Raw genomic sequence first — 20,495 nt, 5'->3', positions numbered from 1 at the left:
AATTCTCCTCAAAGCAGATGGCTCCTGGACCTTGCTCACTGAAACAGGTTAATGGCATGGTTTAATAGCTCTATTGCTGCCCACAGCAGCAATAGAAAGGACCAAAATCTCCCTTCCAGAGGCACCTGCCAGGGACTGTGGCTCTGGGCAGCCGTTCCAGGCAGACACGTCTGGGAGCCTCCCCATGCTGCCGTGAATTAGAGCCTGCCCCGGAGCTGTGACCTGGGAGTCTGCAGGACAAAGACCCGAACAGAAGGGACTCAGCATGTCCTGGGTCTGTGGCTTTGGGACAGACTCACCACCCAGACAGCCACCAGGCTCTGGGAACTCTGGAAGAATGGACAGAATAAGCTTTTTTTCAGACCATTTCATCAGGAAGACACTGAACTATGCAGATCAATACCAGTATCATGATGGCCCACAGCATGGTAAGGAGCAGCTTAAGAATGAAGAATAGGTGCTTAAAAGTGGACCTGAAAAAGACAGAGTTGATGTCGATGGGCTGAGGAATGATTTCTGAAACATTCTTAGCAATGAGTTAGAGAAAGACCCATTATTCTCCAGTTCTGTCCATACTTTAAAGATACACTGGAATTTCTGTCTGACATCAAACTCTCAGAATAGCAACAGCCGCAAGTAAAATTTTCTGCCCTCTCTGGGTGGCTAAGAATTTATCCATCCAGGCAGACAATGGCCTGACCTTGACTATTCAAGCCTGCATTACAACTTGACAGGACCATAGCCCATGGTACACCTGGCACAAAGCCTTCAGTACGCGGAAACTCCAGCTAATACAAGGTGTTGCATTTTATACGATTATCAGGAGAAGCTGCTACCATCAGCAACTGGTAGTGTTGTCTATCTCTGCTTTCTTTGTCCCACACACTCCAGACTTGTTCCCCTTATCCACTACTGATTTCAGTTTCAGCTTTTGGATCTTACCTTCAAGTTGCTCAATGGGCTACGTCGAGGTTTTCTGAAAAAACACCTAAACCTCCAGGAAAAAGACAGTGGTTGACAACCACTCTCCTGTGCACAATGGAACTGCCTAAGGTAAGATAAGCACATCTGACCTGAGACTGGAGTGATCCGCCCCCAAAAAGAAACTTCCCACCATCTGCTTCAAGCATAAACTGCATTTCTTAGGCCTTCTCTTCTCTAAATGTAAACACGTAGTAACATACGGCTTTTCTAAACAAACAAAACTAAATACATACAAGAAATTATTAAAAAATAATTGCCCCTGAAGAGTCTTCCACTCTTCCTGACCTACGGCTTGCGGAGGATGAGTGAACAACCACCATATTGTTGATAGCAGTAGTCCTGTAAATACACTAGTGGAAGGCTTTCAGAGACTGATGATTAGATCAGATCACGTGTACAGCAAAACAGAATTCCCAAGTTAATATGAAGTGTCTTTCCCCAAAGCACTCAGCTTTTCCCCTCTAGAAGCTCACACCTGGGTACCACTCTCGCACAGCAATATCACAGGTCAGAATTCTGGGAAATGACATACAAATAAGCCCACAAAACACTTCAGAACTCTTATATCAAACACTGGCAAATTGTTTTTGAACCAGAATACAACGTACCCAGCCCAGATAAGCTTGCTTTTGCTGTAACCTTGGTGTGCTCATTTCCATGTAAATACACAAAAGGTTCTTCACCTTGGAGCTATTTCACAGGGGTTTTTGTATCTATCTGGAATGTAGGTATAAAGTGAAAGCTCTGGGTGTGCTTGTAAATCATTTGTGCTAAATGATTTGTGCAAACCTCAGATATACAGAGGTTCTCCTCAGTGGAAAACAAAATAAAATGTTCTTATTTGGGTGTGCAACATTACATTACCAAATCCATAGCTAGGACCAACTTTTGGAGGACTTGGGGGCTACACAATACTTTGGAAAATGGACACAGTGTAACACACTGGCTGTAGCTAAGGGCTTGAAAGTCCTAACTTGGGATACCACCCCTGGGAAAATTCTGGCCATAATGTCCGCTGTGGCAAATGTCACCCATAGTCACCAATCTGCAAAGGAATTGCAGAGTTGCCTTCAACTCTCAAAGTGCTCCTACACCAATCCTTGCAAAGATGCTATTACTCAAATATAAGCTGGAAAGAATCCTCGGTAAAATTTATGGGCCCGCATCCCCTTGCACCAAGTCACGGAGTGGCAAGACGGTGTGAGAGCCCACCCACGCAACCTGTCGCAGGCTTCAGCTGCACCTCCAGCTGGGAATAAAGAGCCAGGATTGCACGTTGTTCTCTCCTCCGGTCACCCACTTTGCCATACTGGAGAACGTCAATGTGCTGCTGCATATAGGGTTAGACCTACATGCTTTTAACTAAAATAACAGAAAACATTGTAGGAGTGTTAAAAAATATTTTCTGATGTGTTTTGCTTTAAGAGGAAAACTAGTATCCTTATAGAGTCAACTGTCTTCTAAATCTTACATGCTACTATTTCTCCTTCATTTTCTCCCACCTAAATGGCAACTATGCTTTAAAGTACCAAGTACTGTATACTTAATAAATTATAAAGTCAATCTTTGTAATTTCTCTTCTCATACATTGGTCAGAGATGGTTTCAACACAGAAAGATATATGGGAGGTAACCTAGGTCTTCCTCCAAAAAAGCACTTAAGCATACACTTCAGCGTGTCAGCATCCCAGCTGAAGACAGTGGGATGTATTTCAAGTTATGCATGTGTTTCACAATTTTATTGAAGTTCAAAGACAAATAAAAAATGGACATACAGCAGGAAAAAACCTCCAATATCCATATAATTGACACTATGGCAGTACTTTCTCCTGAAATTCTACAGAATTAGGAAAATACTTTATTTTGTTAATTCAGGATTGTTCCTTTTGGAGGCAGTGACAAAAAATAGCTTTATTAGAGCGTAAATTTCACCCAGCTCCATTTAGATGTAAGCAAAACTCCTTTTACCTCCAGTGGAAATGGAGCTCAATGATAAAATAGAAGATTTTTTTATAATTGAAGCATGATCCCAAAAAGCAAGTCCTGACAGTGGAATCATGAGATGTTGTAAAATCTTAATATTTAGATATTCATAAGTATACATGTGTCAGGAAATCAGGTTCTAATGTCCTTTACAATTTCCACGTAGAGTGTTTGCACTTGTAGGATGTATCAGTGTGCCTCTGACATTTGTTTAAGGGTCAAATAAACAATGGTATTGTTATTTCAATCCATTTAGAAAGTTCTTAGATGATGTTTCCAGCAACACTTGGGTTTTGTTTTGTGGTTGGAATGTTTTTTTCACAATAGTGTTGGATTTTACTATTGCTTTTATCAGTTTTCCCCTTCTCATCACATTTCTGGTGCCACTATTTTACCAGATATCTGAAATACTTCTGCACTAATAAGAAGTACTGGTTGTCCTGGGACAGCATCCAGAAAAGATACATACATTTAGGGAGGTTTGAAATATCACAGCTTCCCAAAAATACAAGCTAGTCATTGCAACCACCTTGGCAATGGCAAGCCTGGAAAAGCTGATAGTGGATTTTAAAAAAGGAATATATCACAGTACTTTAGCACGGCTACAACTAGGACAAAAAAAGGTAGCACTTTTGTTTCTATGTCCAGAAAATGCTGGCAAATACAGAATAAAACAATGCACTACTGAGTTATCTAAACACGTTAATTAGCCACACCATAGAGAATCAGGCCTTCTCCAGCATTCATTCACCTTCAGTCACACCTTGTTTGCCATCCTCATGTCCACGATTGGTAAAACATTAGACAGACTGTGTGGCACATCAGAAAGTAACTATTGAGCGTGGATTTCTGCTGATGGCAGGGTTTTTAAATGCTCGAGGCACTGCCACAACCAACTCGTGTAAATGGCAACCTTGGCTCTACATTTTAATTATTTTTAAATAAAAGCATTTTAAGTTCCAGTAAGTAACACGATGCAAGGAAAGGGATCCTAGAAACAATCACACACACGCAAATCATTTAGTTATATACAGTAACATGCAGTCTCGACAGAATGAAATATTCATAAACTCAAGGGAGATGACATTCTGTGTTCCTCTACCACAATATGTAAACCACCAGTTATCATTTTAAAAATAAAGCCCTTGTATCCACCTTATTAAGCTGTACAGGCCCTGTTAAAATGATCAGTCGCCGATACCCTCTTTTAATTAAAACAATAGGACAGATTTTACCGAACAGTAAGAAACCTAACAGTAGAGGAGGTAAATACCACAAACTCGGGGTCTCCAGTTAGGGATACCATTTTTTCCAAATACCTTGTATTTCTCATGACGACTGCAACTCTAGTCATGCAAATACGTGGTGTGACATAGTTGTTGCATTCATTTATTGCACTGCTGGTTTACATTCCTTCATTGTGTTACTGTTCTCTTACACATTTCTAACAAAACCAAACTATAGTAAAACTAGTTGAGGAAACACAGCTCAAATCCAGTACATGGCAACATTTCTTTTTTTCCTTTACGCTAGGATTATCATCTGTTTCGGGGTACCTGTCCACTCAGGGAATTATTCGGATCTCAATAAAACATAAACGGATGTGTTTTACAGTCTAGCACACACGGATGACTCCTTGCAACAATCACGGTATTACGATGAAACTTAACACATTTATCAGTCTCTGCCTGTTACAGACCTAGAGACAGAGCAGAATTCATGGGCTTCGGTGTGGTAAACCCACGCCGAGAAAAATGAATGGAAACGAAGACAGTGCCCACAGACAAAAGCACTGATCAATGCACTCCGCTGACATTATCTTAATGGCAACCTTTTTCCACCCCATCCTCCCTACTTTCCGATTCTTCCAGCAGCAGACATATCCGCACTAGAGGATGCGATCTGACCCATTTCTCGGCGAACTCCGTCACCCACAGGTTTTCGCTCGGCAGCGAGCAGCCGTCCCCCGGTCCACAATGACACAGCAGGGCTGGAGGGACACGGCGCCCGGGCTCCTTCCCCCAGGTGACTCGCCCCTCGCCGCCGGGCCACAACCCAGGCGAGGGGCGGCGAGCGGCAGCCCTGCCGGCGCTGGCCCCGCGAAGTGAGGTAAACTTTCGCGGCGGCACCTGGGCCGCCGCCCGCGGCGCCGCTCCCGCAGGGCGGGCGGAACAATGCCCGGCGCCCCGGGCCCCGCGGCGGCGGCCCCGCGCCTCCCCGCCCCGCCGCCCCCGTGTCCTCAGACAACCTCCGCCGCCGGCCCCCCGCCTCCCGCCGCCGCGCTGACAAAGGGCGGCGCGGGGCTGCCCGCGGCGGCGCGGCCGCGGCCGCGGCCGGGCGGGAGCGGGAGCGGGCCCGCCGCCCCCGCCCGCCCCGCCGAGCGCGGCCCCGGGCAGCCGGCCCCTCCGGCGGGCGCGGCGCCGGCCGGCCGGCGGCGGAGCGGACCTACCTTTTTGTCCTCTTTCTCGCTGCCGTGCCTCCGCTCCGGGTGGCCGCTGTCGGCGGCGGGGGCCGGCTCCGCGGGCTGCCCATCGCGGTGGTGCGGGCGCTGGTGCGGGCAGCCGCCAGACCCCGCCGCCGGGGGGATGGGCTCCGGGCACGGAGAAACTCCCTTAACATCCATCTCCATCTTCCAGTTCACTGTATTGCGAGACAAAAGCAGGCAAACACTTTCCACCACCCCGCGTCTTTCTCGTGCCTTCCCTTCTCTCTCTTTTCTTTTTTCCCTTCTTTCTTTCCCTTTTTTCCCTTCCTTCCTGCCTTTCCCCCCCTCAGGAGGCCGTGACACGCATGGCTCTGGCCGCGGCTGCTGCACCGATCCGGCGGCTGCAATTCTCCCCTAGATCCTCCAGACTTTTGTATCCAGCGCGTGTGTGTGTGTGTGTGTGTGTGTGTGTGTGTAAGAGTGAGAGTGTGTGTGTGTGTGTGTGTGTGTGTGCGTGCGCGTGTGCGCGCCTGTCCTTGGTACGATGGCCTTCAATCGCCCCGAAAGAGCAAACGCTAACTAAGCAGATCTCTCGCCACGAAGATCAACTCCCGGCCCCAGTCTAACCGTGGTGGTTATTTACTTTACGCTATCTATGTCCCAGGCCCGGACAAGCCCTTCTGGCTGCAGCCCTTGGAACAAAGTTAACTGGAGGGAGCCGAGCCCGGGGAGGGGGTGGGGGCGAGGGGAAACCAGCGGGGTTTAACACGGGGGAACTGACAATAACCCGGTAATGTCAAGTAAAAGTTAAACCTCCCCCTTCCTCCCCTCCCCCTCCCCTCTCCACATCCCAGGCAAGCGCAATACAGCAAAGCAAAACAAGCGATTTCAGACCTGTGCAAGGTGCTGGTGGCGAGAAGAGACGAGCATTTACCCGATTGTTGCTTTTATTTTATTTTCCCCCGGCCTCCCCACCAGCACCACCCGCTATTGCAAATGTGGGCTCCTTGATGTTAATCTCCTCTCCGTGGTCTGAGTGTATGTGTGTGACTGGAGCTCCCTCTCTCTCAGGCTGCCAGCGCCACGCAGCATTGCACAAGGAGAACTGGAGTAAGGAGAAAAACAAGAGCAAATCCGGGCTGGAAATCTAAATCAGTACCAGCCACCGGCTCTCCGATTTTATCAACACAAACACAAGAAGAGGAGGGGAAAAAAATCGTGTCAGCTGCTAAATCGGTCGTGACTGCAGCGCGCACGCGATTATTTTATTCCTCATGTTAGCCTCCTTCTCAGACTGAAGTTAGGCATGGTGGGGAAAAATGCAATCTCATTAGAAGTGTTTTATACCAAAACCAGAATGTCCTTAGTGGTGCCGGAGCCAAGCCAACTCCTCAGCTATTCCCCTTTTCATTTTGAAGAGATGAATGGCGAGCACAGACCCGACCGTTCATAAATCAGGACACCATCAGGTGACCAGTCTGCACTTCTAAATATAACACCACATTGTCCTGAGGAGCAGCTGCTTTGAAAGTTGACTGGGAACATCTACTGAGAGCCTGCAGTGTCAAGATACATACCTGATCCATACCTCATCTGTCGGACGCGTATACTGACCTCTCCAATAGCAACTACCTGCTCCGCAGAGACTCTGGGCCACACCTCAGGAGCTGGTCTACTTTACACCAGAGAGAACCTGTCCCAGGGTATTTCGGGAAGCGGGTGACTACCAGGTATTACACGATGCCCTTTTATTCCTCGCCTTGGGTTCCGTTATTCCCCAACAGGATTGTTACTGTGGGAACCTGAACAGATCTTATTGCAACAATATATTTGGACAAAGGGCAAGGGCTAATCTCGCAATAGACAAAAAAAGTCTTTGTCACAAACCAAAGCTATATTTTAAAAATACACGTCTCTAAGGATCCTTTAGTATTATTCTCAAAGCATGTCAAGTATTTGCGGGCCCTGCTGTCTTCTCAGATTGGTGCAAATAACGAGCATTTCTATTTAAACTATCAGCATCAATGTTTAAAATTGAGGTAAATAATAAGATAATCAAGCCCTGAGTATTAAAGTTTATAATCAAATACTTTAGACTACTTACAATCATTTATTTATAATCATTTAAATATAGTCTACATTTTGGGGTGGAAGGATTTAAACATTCTGGATACTCATATAGTTTTAGCCTCATGAGCAAAAAGAAGTACTAACTGCAGACAGGCACTTTTGGGGGGGATCTGTTTGCACAGCCACGATGGCCACAGAACACGTACAAAGGTGGACTTTGCTGCAGAATTGCCCAGAGCAAAACAATAAGCCCACGCAGATGACAAGCCACCCCCTTATCAGCCCACCTGCACAGTCACCACCTCCCTCCACGCACAACAAAGCACACAAGGCACAAAATTCTGTGCTGAAGAGCTTTTCCAGTTTGGGTCAAAGTACTTCCAGTATCACAGGTTGGAAAATGGCAAGATAAAAGTGAAAATAAAAATATCGTTCATTCAGGCGCTGCAGAGCACACTTACAAAATTACTGATAAATAACATCGAAAACTTCCTGTGGTGGGTAATATTAAACAATGCTGTTAGAAAATAACAATTCCCAATCTACCATCTCCAGATCTGTAAAGTAAAATTCAAAGCAAAACCAAACCATCTAAAAATAGAGAAAAGCTAACCCAAATACTAACATTTCACCATGTGCTCTGAAGCTTACTGGAGCTGGACATTGGCAGAGAACCAAGGAAAACTAATTCCAGAGGTGGGGGCCCTTGAATCAGAAAGCTCTGCTCCTAATCCTAGAGAGTTTAACCCCCAAAACCGATAGAAACTTCTTAGATGGTTTGAATGAACATGTTCATACATAAGAAGAGAAGGGCAGGCCATAGACTATGTGAAAGTCAGTACAAAGATTTGTACTTGGCTGCTGAATTTCAAATTTCCCTTTATTTCTTTTCTCTTCTGTTCCCCATCTTTCCTTTTTGTGCTGCAAAAGATTTACAATACTACAGCAAAAATAAAATTATTACAAATAATTAATCACAACAGTGTGCTCCCAGTTGTTCTCTGCACAAACCAGGTTTCTGCCCAGCTGCTGTTATTCAATGGATTTCAAGAGAATCCTAAGTAGAACATATTTTGTCAGGCTACGGTAAAGGTCTGAATAATCATCGCAAATTTCTGTGAGAGAAATTAATGGTCTTCAGGCCAAACATACTTTGAGATACAAACAGTAACTACAAATCTAGGAGCACTAACAAATTGGACAGGAAAACGAAATCTGAACCAGCAGGCTGAGGAGATAAGAAATATGACCTCCTTCCAGTCTCCTAAGTAGTCCTTCTGACAAGTATCGGGTTCCTCAGGTCCAGCACGTGAGCTTTTACCCTGAATTATTTTTGGTAAGCACTGAGAGAAGAGTGGGACTATAGACTGTAATAATGCAACAAGCCACAGAGCTCAACAGTTGATCGGTATTGCATAATTAAAAGTTTTCGGTACAATCTACTAACTTGGTACATATGTTGAACTCAAAATGTAAGTCCATAGAATAGTATTTGGAGCTGAGGTGGAAGAATGGCGAGCCAGAATCCTGTATCACATGGCAACTGTCTTGGAAGACAACGCACTGAGAAGCAGAAACCAGGGAGTCTCACTGGAGGGCAAGTCAATCCACACCAGGAAGGCTGTGTTCGTAAGAAGACAACATTGTGTTGAATGCTTTCCAGATGCGCTGACAGATCAGAAAAAATTAGCATGGATCCTTCACTCATGTTCACTGTCATAAAACAGCACATAATTTAACTTCTATATAGAATAATAAAGTACGTTACTGAATATGGACTGTCTATTACCATACACAACATGCATTAAGAATTTCTGAGCCCAGATCTATTGTTCATTTTTCAAGAGAAACGGCATTAAAATATTGCTGGTGAAATCGATACTACAATTCATTAACACACGCTCCCTGCTCCTGCATATTTTGCACTTGTGGGTTGTGCTGTAAAACAGGTGTAGGTGACTAAATAGGTTCCAGAGGCACTGATGTTCTAAAATGCAAAAGGAAAACCTTTCAAGACCAACTGTGTTCTTCATTTCTCAAAAAATTAACATTAGGGAGTGATGAGACTATGAATTTAATTACAGGCCAAGTATTGGAACAATTTGATGGGAAGGGTCAAAGACTGCTTCTTGTAGAAAACAGTGTCATTTTTGCATTCTTATTCTTGGTTATGATCAGATGACAGTACAACATACTGTGCAAGCCACATGGCAGGGGAATCCTCTGTAGTCCTAATTAATAAGGCTAGAAATGGTGGGCAGACATACACAAATTAAATGATTTGCCTAAGATCATAAAGCAGTTCAGTGGCAGATTAAACAGAACATTTATGCCCTTTCCATGGTCTCTTCTTTCAGTCATTTGTTTCATTTAGCAATTTGTCACTTTTTCTTATGAATAGTTTTAAGGTAACTGCTCAGAAACCAAGTCATTTACTGATGTTTACTTACATAAAAATTCTTGTTCAAAGATATTTTCAGGTCTTTCTCAAGCACATTTATATTTTTGTTAATGTGGATAAACTGAAGATGTTGCAATGCAAATGTACAAAAACGGGAATTACAAGTTAGCAGGACATACGCAATCTTTATAAAAACACAGCTATTCAGCTTTCTGCTGCCTCACATACCTGTTGGTTCAGGATTCACCTACCCACTGCATTCAACATTTGAATAATTTTGACCTTTTACCACCCTCAGACAATTCAAATCAAAGGTTTCCTGTTGTCAACGCAAGCTCCTTGGGGCCTCACTCAACACTGTATCTGTCAACTTGCATTCTAGGCTATTTCATTTCTTGCTTGAGAGTTGCCAACAGAATTGCTTTCTCATGAAGACTCTGACCTTATCGATAATTCCCTCTGCACTATACATTTCAAAGTGGCTGACACAGATGTTCATTGAGTCATTTTCCCACCCATCGATGTCTGCTTCTGTTCTCTAAGGTGCTTTACTGCGAATATGCAAACATTCAGTAACCTGCGGGCTCCTGTAACTTTTGAGATCTATCTATGCAGGTATTTTCTGTCTCAGAAAGTCTATCATTGTATATGCTTAATAAATGCTATCCTAAAAGAATTATGTTGCACAGTGATATAAAGACATGCTGTGGATATTTTTAGAGAGTAAAAGCTGAAAATACTATTTGAATTCCACTATTCCCTACACAGTCCAACATGAAAATGGATACATTACATGCTGCATTTTCAAAAGCATCTTGTCTTCTAGCTTTCCACCCACAATTGTGATAATATCAGTTCTCCCCTGCATTCTAACATTTTTGCTCACAAGTACTGAAACCACAAAGAATGGCTGTACAACTCAAGCCTTGAGTGACATTTTTTGAGCCTTTTAAAGACTTATCTCCATTCCTTTTTTGGAACAAAAAATCCTGTAACCCCTGGGAGGTCTCCTGAGCTCCTTTTCTAGAAAGCCATCAAAATAGAATTGATAGGCTTCATGACTTTTAAACATGAACATAGCTCCTTGCAGTTTATATTCTACATAACTGACAAACAAAACTATTCTGGCCATAGCCAGAGCTTCATCCTTCCTTGCCCAAGATATTGCAAAGAGAGCAATGGTCATGCAGACCCTACACTCACTTTCCAAAGCAGTGTCGTGATTTCAGCACGTATGTATTCTGCAGGGTTTATGGAAGGCTTTATTCCCCTCGGAATTGCTGTGTGAGGTGGAAGAAGAAGCAGCTATTTCTGCTGACTTTTCTGAGAATTGGCCTGGGCTCATAGTTAGTCAAGACATCACTGGGTGGGACAGAAGGCCCAACCTAGCAGACTCAAAGAAGGGAAACGCAGCTCTGAGGCAAGTGGGCAGGCAGCACAGCCACACAGACATTTGTTTCACACAATCTGAAAACATCTGTATTTCACTGGGTGATGCTGCAGTCTTCTCAGTTCTTGTGGTAAGCCTGGATCTGTGCCAAATTGAAAAATTTGACCTAATTTTCTTTTTTTTTTGGAAAGGAAAACATCCACTGAGTTCACTTAACTTAAAAAATGGGGAAAAGAGTAATTTGCTGTAATAATCGTTTGTTAGAAACAAATAAACAAAAGGGAAATGCATTAAAACAAGGGGAAAAAATTGATCTATATTATTTCTTAATGGATGCCAAATCTTCATTGCCAGAGATTAAAATTCCAGGTGCAGACAAAGGCATGAGAATGCTCTACAAGGGATACAACATCTCCAGTGGCAGCCAAGGGTTGCTGTGCAAGGACTGGTCCACTGAAGTTCAGAGTCCCGCTAACAGGGAGAGACAGAGACAACAAGAATATGCGTGGGTTTAGCCCTCAGGCATTTCTTCTTCACCAGCTGACCTGAAGCCCACACACTGCACCAGCTCTGCTGTGTAAAGTGCAGAGGAGATTTGTGTAGGAACTAGTGCAGATCTTAGGAGCACTAACTCCTGTCTGATTTTCCATGCTATGGAGTGTTCCTACATGCTTTTATTTCTGATATGCCCAGTGGGATCCTAGAGAAACATCCTTAGAGCTGGAACATGCCATGGAGTAAGGAGAATGCCCAGAACAGTTAGGTGTTTAGCTCCACTGATCCCTTTCTTCCTTGCCTTTTTGTTTTTGCTCTCCCAATCTCTTCTTACTGCTTCTGTCCCTTGTAGTAGAGAGAAGCATAAAGGCTTAATGTGCTAATAGCATCTTCTTTTTTTATAGCAGACTGTATATCCTCTGTCTCCTCCTCTATCCTTCTAGTTGCAGGGAATGATGAGGGGAGAAACAGGAAGAGCCAGCAGATCAATACCTGGGTCCGCACCTGGTGTCACCGGCAGAATTTTGGGTTTTTTGGTTATGGGTTGGTCTACACGACACCAGGCCTGCTGGCGACAGACAGGATACACCTGTCTCAAAGGGGGAAAAGGATCTTTGCGCAGGAGTTAGCACGTCTCATTGAAAGAGCTTTAAACTAGATTTGAAGGGGGAAAGGAATAAAACCAGGCTCACTAGAGATAAGCCTGAGGGCGGCACACCAACGTTTGAGGGACGGTGTGCTAGTGAGGTCCTTCGGTCTGCCGTCTCAGTGGAGGTAGGGGATGGAGATCCATGCGACAGCAAAGACAAAAGGGTTATGGATGTGTTAGAAACCATGGAAGCGCCTGAGAATGGTCACATAGGAATGAGGGCTTCTCCCCCCAAAAGGTGACAGGATCAATAGCCCAACTGAAGTGCATCTACACCAACGCACACATGGGCCACAAACAGGAGGAGCTGGAAGCCATTGTACACCAGGAAAACTATGACATAGTTGCCATCATGGAAACATGGTGGGATGACTCGCACAACTGGAGTGCTTCAATGAATGGCTATAAACTCTTCAGAAGGGCTAGGGGCTAGGCAAGGAAGGAGAGGTGGTGGGGTAGCCCTATTCGTTAGGGAGTATTTTGATTGTCTAGAGCTTAATGATGGTGATGATAGGGTTGAGTGTTATGGGTAAGAATCAGGGGGAAGGCCAACAAGGCAGATATTGTGGTGGGAGTCTGTTACAGACCACCCAACCAGGATGAAGATGCAGAGGAAATATTCTATAAGCAGCTGGGAGAAGTCTCACAATCGCTAGCCCTTGTTCTCATGGGGGACTTCAACTTACCAGATATCTGCTGGAAATACAATACAGCAGAGAGGAAACAGGCTAGTAGGTTCCTGGAGTGTGTGGAAGATAACTTCCTGACACAGCCAACTAGGGAAGGCACCCCGCTGGACCTGTTGTTTGTGAACAGAGAAGGACTTGTGGGTGATGTGATGGTTGGAGGCTGTCTTGGGTACAATGATCACAAAATGATAGAGTTTTTGATTCTTGGAGAAGTAAGGAGGGGAGTCAGCAGAACTGCTACTTTGGACTTCCAGAGGGCAGACTTTGGCCTGTTTAGGAGACTAGTTGACAGAGTCCCTTGGGAAGCAGTCCTGAAGGGCAAAGGAGTCCAGGAAGGCTGGACGTTCTTCAAGAAGGAAATCTTAAAGGCGCAGGAGCAGGCCGTCCCCATGTGCTGAAAGACAAGCCGGTGGGGAAGAAGACCAGCCTGGCTGAACAGAGAGCGTTGGCTAGAACTCAGGAAAAGAAGAGTTTATGACATTTGGAAGAAGGGGCAGGTAACTCAGGAGGACTACAAAGATGTCGTGAGGTTATGCAAGGAGAAAATTAGAAGGGCCAGAGCCCAACATAATCTGGCTACTGCTGTAGAAGACAATCAAAAATGTTTCTATAAATACATTAGCAACAAAAGGAGGGCTAAGGAGAATCTCTATCCTTTATTGGACATGGGGGGAAACATGGTGACAAAGGATGAGGAAAAGGCTGAGGTACTTAATGCCTTCTTTGCCCCAGTCATTAATAGTAAGACCAGTTGTTCTCTGGGTACCCAGCCCCCTGAGCTGGAAGACAGGGATGGGGAGCAGAATGAAGCCTCCATAATCCAAGGGGAAATGGCTAGTGACTTGCTACACCACTTAGACACACACAAGTCTATGGGGCTGGATGGGGTCCACCCTAGAGTACTGAGGGACCTGGCGGAAGTACTCACCAAGCCGCTTTCAATCCTTTATCAAGCAGTCCTGGCTAACCAGGGAGGTGCCAGTTGACTGGAGGTTAGCGAATGTGACACCTATCTACAAGAAGGGCTGGAAGGAGGATCTGGGGATACAGGCCTGTCAGTCTGACCTCAGTGCCAGGGAAGGTTATGGAGCAGATCAGCTTGAGTGCCATCATGTGGCACGTACAGGACAACCAGGTGATCAGGCCCAGCCACCATGGGTTTAGGAAAGGCAGGTCCTGCTTGACTAACCTGATCTCCTTCTATGACAAGGTGACCCGCTTAGTGGATGAGGGAAAGGCTGTGGATGTTGTCTACCTGAACTTTAGTAAAGCCTTTGACACCGTTTCCCACAGCATTCTCCTGGAGAGACTGGCTGCTCATGGCTCGGACAGGTGTACTCTTCGCTGGGTAAAAAACTGGCTGGATGGCCGGGCCCAGAGAGTTGCGGTGAATGGAGTTAAATCCAGTTGGCGGCCGGTCACAAGTGGTGTTCCCCAGGGCTCAGTGTTGGGGCCAGTTCTGTTTAATATCTTTATCAATGATCTGGACGAGGGGATCAAGTGCACCTTCAGTCAGTTTGCAGATGACACCAAGTTGGGCAGGAGTGTTGATCTGCTTGAGGGTAGGAAGGCTCTGCAGAGGGACCTGGACAGGCTGGATCGATGGGCCAAGGCCAATTGTATGAGGTTCAACAAGACCAAGTGCCGGGTCCTGCGCTTGCATCACAACAACCCCATGCAATGCTACAAGCTTGGGGAAGAGCGGCTGGAAAGCTGCCCGGCGGAAAAGGACCTGAGAGTGTTGGTCGACAGCCGGCTGAGTATGAGCCAGCAGTGTGGCCAGGTGGCCAAGAAAGCCAATGGCATCCTGGCTTGTATCAGAAATAGTGTGGCCAGCAGGACTAGGGAAGTGATCGTGCCCCTGTACTCGGCACTGGTGAGGCCGCACCTCGAATCCTGTGTTCAGTTTTGGGCCCCTCACTACAAGAGAGACATTGAGGTGCTGGAGCGTGTCCAGAGAAGGGCAACGAAGCTGGTGAAGGGTCTGGAGCAGAAGTCTTGTGAGGAGCAGCTGAGGGAACTGGGGTTGTTTAGCCTGGAGAAAAGGAGGCTGAGGGGAGACCTTATCGCTCTCTACAACTCCCTGAGAGGAGGCTGTAGCGAGGTGGGGGTTGGTCTCTTCTCTGATAGGACGAGGGGAAATGGCCTCAAGTTGCATCAGAAGAGGTTTAGATTGGGTATTAGCAAAAATTTCTTCACTGAAAGGGTTGTCAGGCATTGGAACAGGCTGCCCAGGGAAGTGGTTGCGTCACCATGCCTGGAGGTATTTAAAAGACGTGTAGATGTGGTGCTTAGGGACATGGTTTAGTGGTGGACTTGGCCATGCTAGGTTAACGGTTAGACTTGATGATCTTAAAGGTCTTTTCCAACCTAAAAGATTCTATGCTTCTATGATTACATATACACATATGCAAATACAGTTTTGAGCTGGGTTGATGGGTTTTGTTTAAAACTGTCAAAACTGAAGTCTGGAGATTTTTCTTGATGATGAAAATAGATGAGTAATCCATTTGGTAGTATCTGTGTAAACAATATGCACAAACCCACTTTCTTAAAACATTTCTGCTTTTAATTTTTAAATTAATGCATACTGCTCAATTTGACTACTTCTTCCAACTTCTGCTAACTCTCTGGCCCTGCTGAGATATGCCCCATTCTCCTCTTGTTCCTTCTGCACACTGGAAATACATTTAAATTCACCAAATTTCTTACAGTAAAAAAAAAGTATGTTAAGCATAAATTAAAGAAACAAAGTATGTTTAAGCATAAATGAGAGCAAACACAACTCATTACATCATCTTAAAACTAAAAATTGATAACAAGTATGTACATTACCAATTACTCTTCTATTCAACTGCTGGGACTTGAGTTTAGGGTTTTACAGTTTTGTCCACTATATTCAGGTCTTAATCTGCAACTGGCTGAATCCAGTGAGTCAGAGAGTATGTGTTTAAACAGTATAGTCTTTGCCACTTTAATTAATCTTTAGGAAAGAGTCTGACTTTGCTGTCTTTGCCTAGGATAAACCTGTTTTGAGGTCAATACTACAACTACAAGGTGGAATGAAGGACTAGGCTTTGATGGAGAGACACAAAATCCTCAACTTTCCCTTTCCAAAATAATTTTAAATTCCATAAATAATTTCAATATAGGCATACTTTGGAGCTAGCAATGTCTCCTTAATTGTAAAGGCCACATTTTCGCTATTTCTGCTTTTGCAGGATGCTATAGGAAAAAAAAAAACCTAGCAAAAATTTTAAAGAAACATTTGCTGAGTGGGATAGCATACATTTTCCAAAAGCAACATAAGAAATTTATTTTTGTTTAATTTTTCTACCCACAATTGTACTGTTAAAAACAGACATTTGAACAACTGAGTATGAAGCAAATTAATGAGGATACATGAGAAGACTATAAGATGCAAAAACCTAGGAAACTGATGAAAGTGAAAAACCTGCAAACAGTTTTCTGACTTTGAATGGCAAACTCCAGAGAGATGAAAGATGAATGCATCAAAAATAACATCCTTTTGTTCCTTGAAAGAATAGGTTATTGTCTACTTGTATTTCTTGGACACCATCACTGGTACTGCACTCACAAAAAACAATGGAAGATACGTCCCTGCCCCAAGGAGTGTACAATGGAAAAGCCAATGGAAAGATGTCCAGTAATTTCAAAATTAGTAGGATTAGACCCAAAATTAGGCAAACATACTTGAATAGCAATGCCTGCCAGCGTATTAGCAATAGTTCAGCAAAAGACAACAGTCAACCTCACCATTCAAAGATAGATGTTTTGATGACAGATTAAAAATAAATAGACATGGTAATGGATATAAAGAAAATAAACTGAAGTTGCAAGGAAATGTTTTTATTAAAAAGCTGATGTTCTCAGGTCAAATATGCTGTCAACAGGGTATGACACTTAAGGTCTCAAAAAGCACTCAGGGCTAAACTTCAACTTTGTGCATGCAAATCACTGGGGTATGTGGTTGTTTATCACTGTCACTTGTACAAGCAAATGATAGAATTTACATCTGTAAAAGCCCATTTGTGCTTAGTTTGTATTCAGTTAGCACATACAGCTGAGGTTTGTATGCATATCTGTATATTTTATCATTTGCTTGCAGAAAAAGCAGTGCTCAAAATTGTACCTGAAAAATAGGTGTCATATTTTGAAAATCTGGTTGAGTAGTACTCAGCAAAAGCAAAAAACCCCAATACAATGCTGCAGATACAATCTAATCTATTTCCAGCAATGACACCAAAATAAGATAACACAATTTAAGATCAAACAAACAAGATGCCAGACATCATGTAGATATTAGAGTGTGTTTGTCTGTTTCCTTTCTTGTGCCCTTTAATTGGCAGTGAAGTAGTTCATAATTTTGACAGTCGATAGGGGTCAGTTAACTACAGAGAAGTTACTACTTCTTTGCTACAAGTAGACACAATTCATAACTCTCAGTACTCTTGTTTGATCCTGCCGTGAAGACTCAGGCATGTCTGTACTTTACAATGGTGCCAGTCATGTAGCTAGAAGTAAAACTCCTGGATCAGGACAGGTGTGAGGCTGAGCTAGTCAGCTAACATCTCCCTGTGCCATCTTCAGCATTGAGCTAGGTCCTTCACTGAATTCTGCATCAGCACAGTCCCAGCTATCCCAGCCCAATGGGTCCCAATGCACTGGGATCCACTGGGCTCTGCCTACTTGCCTTTAAAATATATTATTTCATTGTTTATTTGTGTTCGACAGGATATCGTAGCAAAAGCTAGAGAAAATTTATTTAGAGTGAATACTTAGATTCTGAAACACAAGACTCAACTGCCAGGGAAAAGAACTGGACTGCTACGCTGTTCACTGTCCAGTTTAACTCTTGCACTTGCCTCTAAGAGGCAATGTTATCCCTCATACAGTAAATCACATTCACGCATAGTCTGTGAGCTTATCTGTTCAGCTATTTGTCTCATTTCATATGAGCACCAGGAGAACTCTCAGCTGCAGAAAACAGTTGAAGTCAGAGTCCAACAGTGATCTGAGAGATTATGTTTTTATTTCTTGATCAGCCACTTAATTTATTCTCAACCTCCAAAAGGTACTTCCCTTTGATCTACCTGTACCTACCTCGATTGAAATTTGGTTTCCAGAGTTTAAGCTCTGGCCCTCTGGGAACATTGTGCCAGCGTGTGAAACCTGAGTCCTCACATCATTCTGTGTACGTGTAAAAGTAGTCAGGATTCAAGCCCTGAGCACTAATAGCTCTTAAATTACCCTGTGTTCTCATGAAAGTCAGTTCACAGCTGAACATAAGATAAACGGTATTCCACCAAAGCAGAATTTAGTATACTTAAAAATGGAATTCAAGTTTGAGAGCTGGAGGGTATGTCCGTGAAGACAGAGCCTATGTGAAGTAGATCTAGTGAATGTTTTCTGGTTTAATGCAAGAGCTTTGTCTAGAAGATAGTCAAAGAGCTAAACAGCTATTATTAGAAATAACAGACCTGTACATTAACCTGAGCAGGTCTGGTACTGGGAAGACCCCTATCTTCTTAGAACTAAGCAACAGCAAGATGCCTACTGCTTCTCGTGGCATTATCACACTGATGTCTCACAATAACAAAATAATTTTGCAGAAAAAACCTATTTTGTGTGTTTTCCATGAAATCAATTTGCATTTCTATTACTTTCTAATGAGAAACATTACAGTTTACATACTTGGCTATATTGATACAGATTTCATCAGCATGTCAAGTTATCTGTTTTGCTAACCCTGCAATAACTGCTCTGGAATAATTATTTTTGGAATTGACATCCTAGATAAGACCAGCTGGCCTACTGTTCCAATACCCTGACAGTGCCCAGTGCCAAATGCTCTTCAAAGGAAAGTAAGTAGGCAAAAGTTGTGAATAAGTATGCGATAACTAGTCTGTACTAGACATTTCCTCTTAATTCCCACCATGCTGTCATTAATTTATGCCAAAAATAACAAATTTTATCTACAGTCTAAAAAACATTTCTTACTGTAACTCCTGTAATTGTTGATGTTCTCTTTCCTCATATAAAGGTCTAATACTCTAAGAATCTTATAAGGCTTTTTAAAAATCCAAAATAAGGTACAGCAAAGCAAATGCAAATCAGCAGACATTACTTTTTCAAACAACACGGCTAATGACTCAGTGTTGTTTAGATACGCATTTTGATTTCTACAGCTGCATCTTCCAGTGCAGTGCTATCAGTCAGACTAAAGTTCTAAACAATCTGGCAGTTCTACAGTCCTGTGACATCTAATAGCTGATTTATTTGTTTTACCTGTCATAACAACATAACAATCTATTTAAGGAGAACATTCAAGCTCTTATTTAAGATTTGCCTCCTACTAAAGAAACCTGTATTCTTGGACGATTCAGAGGGATGGGAGGGTTAAATAGGTACAAGCAGATAATATTGCCTTTCGGTCATTCTTTCTCAACAAACTAACTTCAAGAATGCCAAGTTGAGAACTTTCTTGTTCTCTGTTTAGGAAATACTTAAAATATGTTTCAAGTATATCTGCAGCATACACAAAACCAAAGAGAACAAGAAAATATTAAAGCTAATCTCTATGTTTCATTAAAAAAATCCACTCATGACCCTGTGTATTTGTGCATTTAAATATATGGGTATATATTAGTATATAAAGCACAAACATAAATAAAGCATATATTTATACAGACACACCTACACCCCCATATGTGAAAAGGAATAGAGGGTAGATGGCAAACAAAAACATCCCTGCTTCTTAGCTCAGTCCCATTTGCCATGTTTCAGGATGAACTAGAAAAGCATTTACAAGCAAGAAACACTATGGCATTGGGAAAAAGCAATATTCTCAAAAAAAAAGAAGAGTGTTTATCAATGGAAATTGGAAAATTCTCTTCAAACACAAAGGAGAATTCAAAGCAGTCTCCAGGGGAAAAAATAGAATAAAATCTTGATTGCTGAAACAATTCTAAAATGTTGGAAAAAGAAATTAATCTGAGCAAAAACTTGCTAATTGGTGTAGCTGATTATGGACAAGTATTAAAAGAATAGCAGCCTGATTCAGAGAGCCAAGACTAAGTTTAAATGAAATGGATGCAGCAGACTGGCTGAAGAACAAGTTTATGATTCATGAGTAGCAGACAGAAGAGAGATAAATTGAAAGGATGTAGGACCATGCTGGCCATACATGCCCTCAAGTGGAAATTCAGAAAATCTGGAAAGTTAAAAATCAGAGGTATTGATTTCACTAAAAAGATTAAAAGATACCATTATATTGGAAGATCTCATTTGGCCAGTTCTGGGTAACAAGTTTAGTATATATTACTTGTCATAGTACAAAGCATTCTTAATTTCTTGAGCTGAAATTTCACAGCTCAAGTCTTCACGTGA

At 43.1% G+C, this 20,495-nt stretch overlaps 1 protein-coding gene across 3 annotated transcripts in view; it reads right to left on the bottom strand.

Annotated features, from left to right (window-relative positions):
- RBMS3 (RNA binding motif single stranded interacting protein 3) overlaps positions 1-6,415 on the bottom strand; it is a 723,228-nt gene extending 716,813 nt beyond the window's left edge. Inside the window, exons 1-2 of one of the 3 annotated variants that reach the window (XM_075493193.1) lie at positions 6,286-6,415; positions 5,416-5,606 (exon numbers count right to left, since the gene is read on the bottom strand). In XM_075493193.1, coding sequence (XP_075349308.1) covers positions 5,416-5,595 — 180 coding nt within the window. In that variant the 5' untranslated portion in view covers positions 5,596-5,606; positions 6,286-6,415. Of the gene's footprint in view, positions 1-5,415; positions 5,926-6,285 lie in introns of those variants that run through there. The other 2 variants (XM_075493195.1, XM_075493194.1) reach the window with 2 other exon arrangements.
- Between the last annotated feature and the right edge of the window lie 14,080 nt (positions 6,416-20,495).

This window comes from Mycteria americana, chromosome 2 (genome assembly GCF_035582795.1).
Source record: "Mycteria americana isolate JAX WOST 10 ecotype Jacksonville Zoo and Gardens chromosome 2, USCA_MyAme_1.0, whole genome shotgun sequence".
NCBI lineage: Eukaryota > Metazoa > Chordata > Aves > Ciconiiformes > Ciconiidae > Mycteria > Mycteria americana.
The sequence above is the reverse complement of the archived record's forward strand: the minus strand, read 5'-3'. Positions and strand labels throughout refer to the sequence as shown.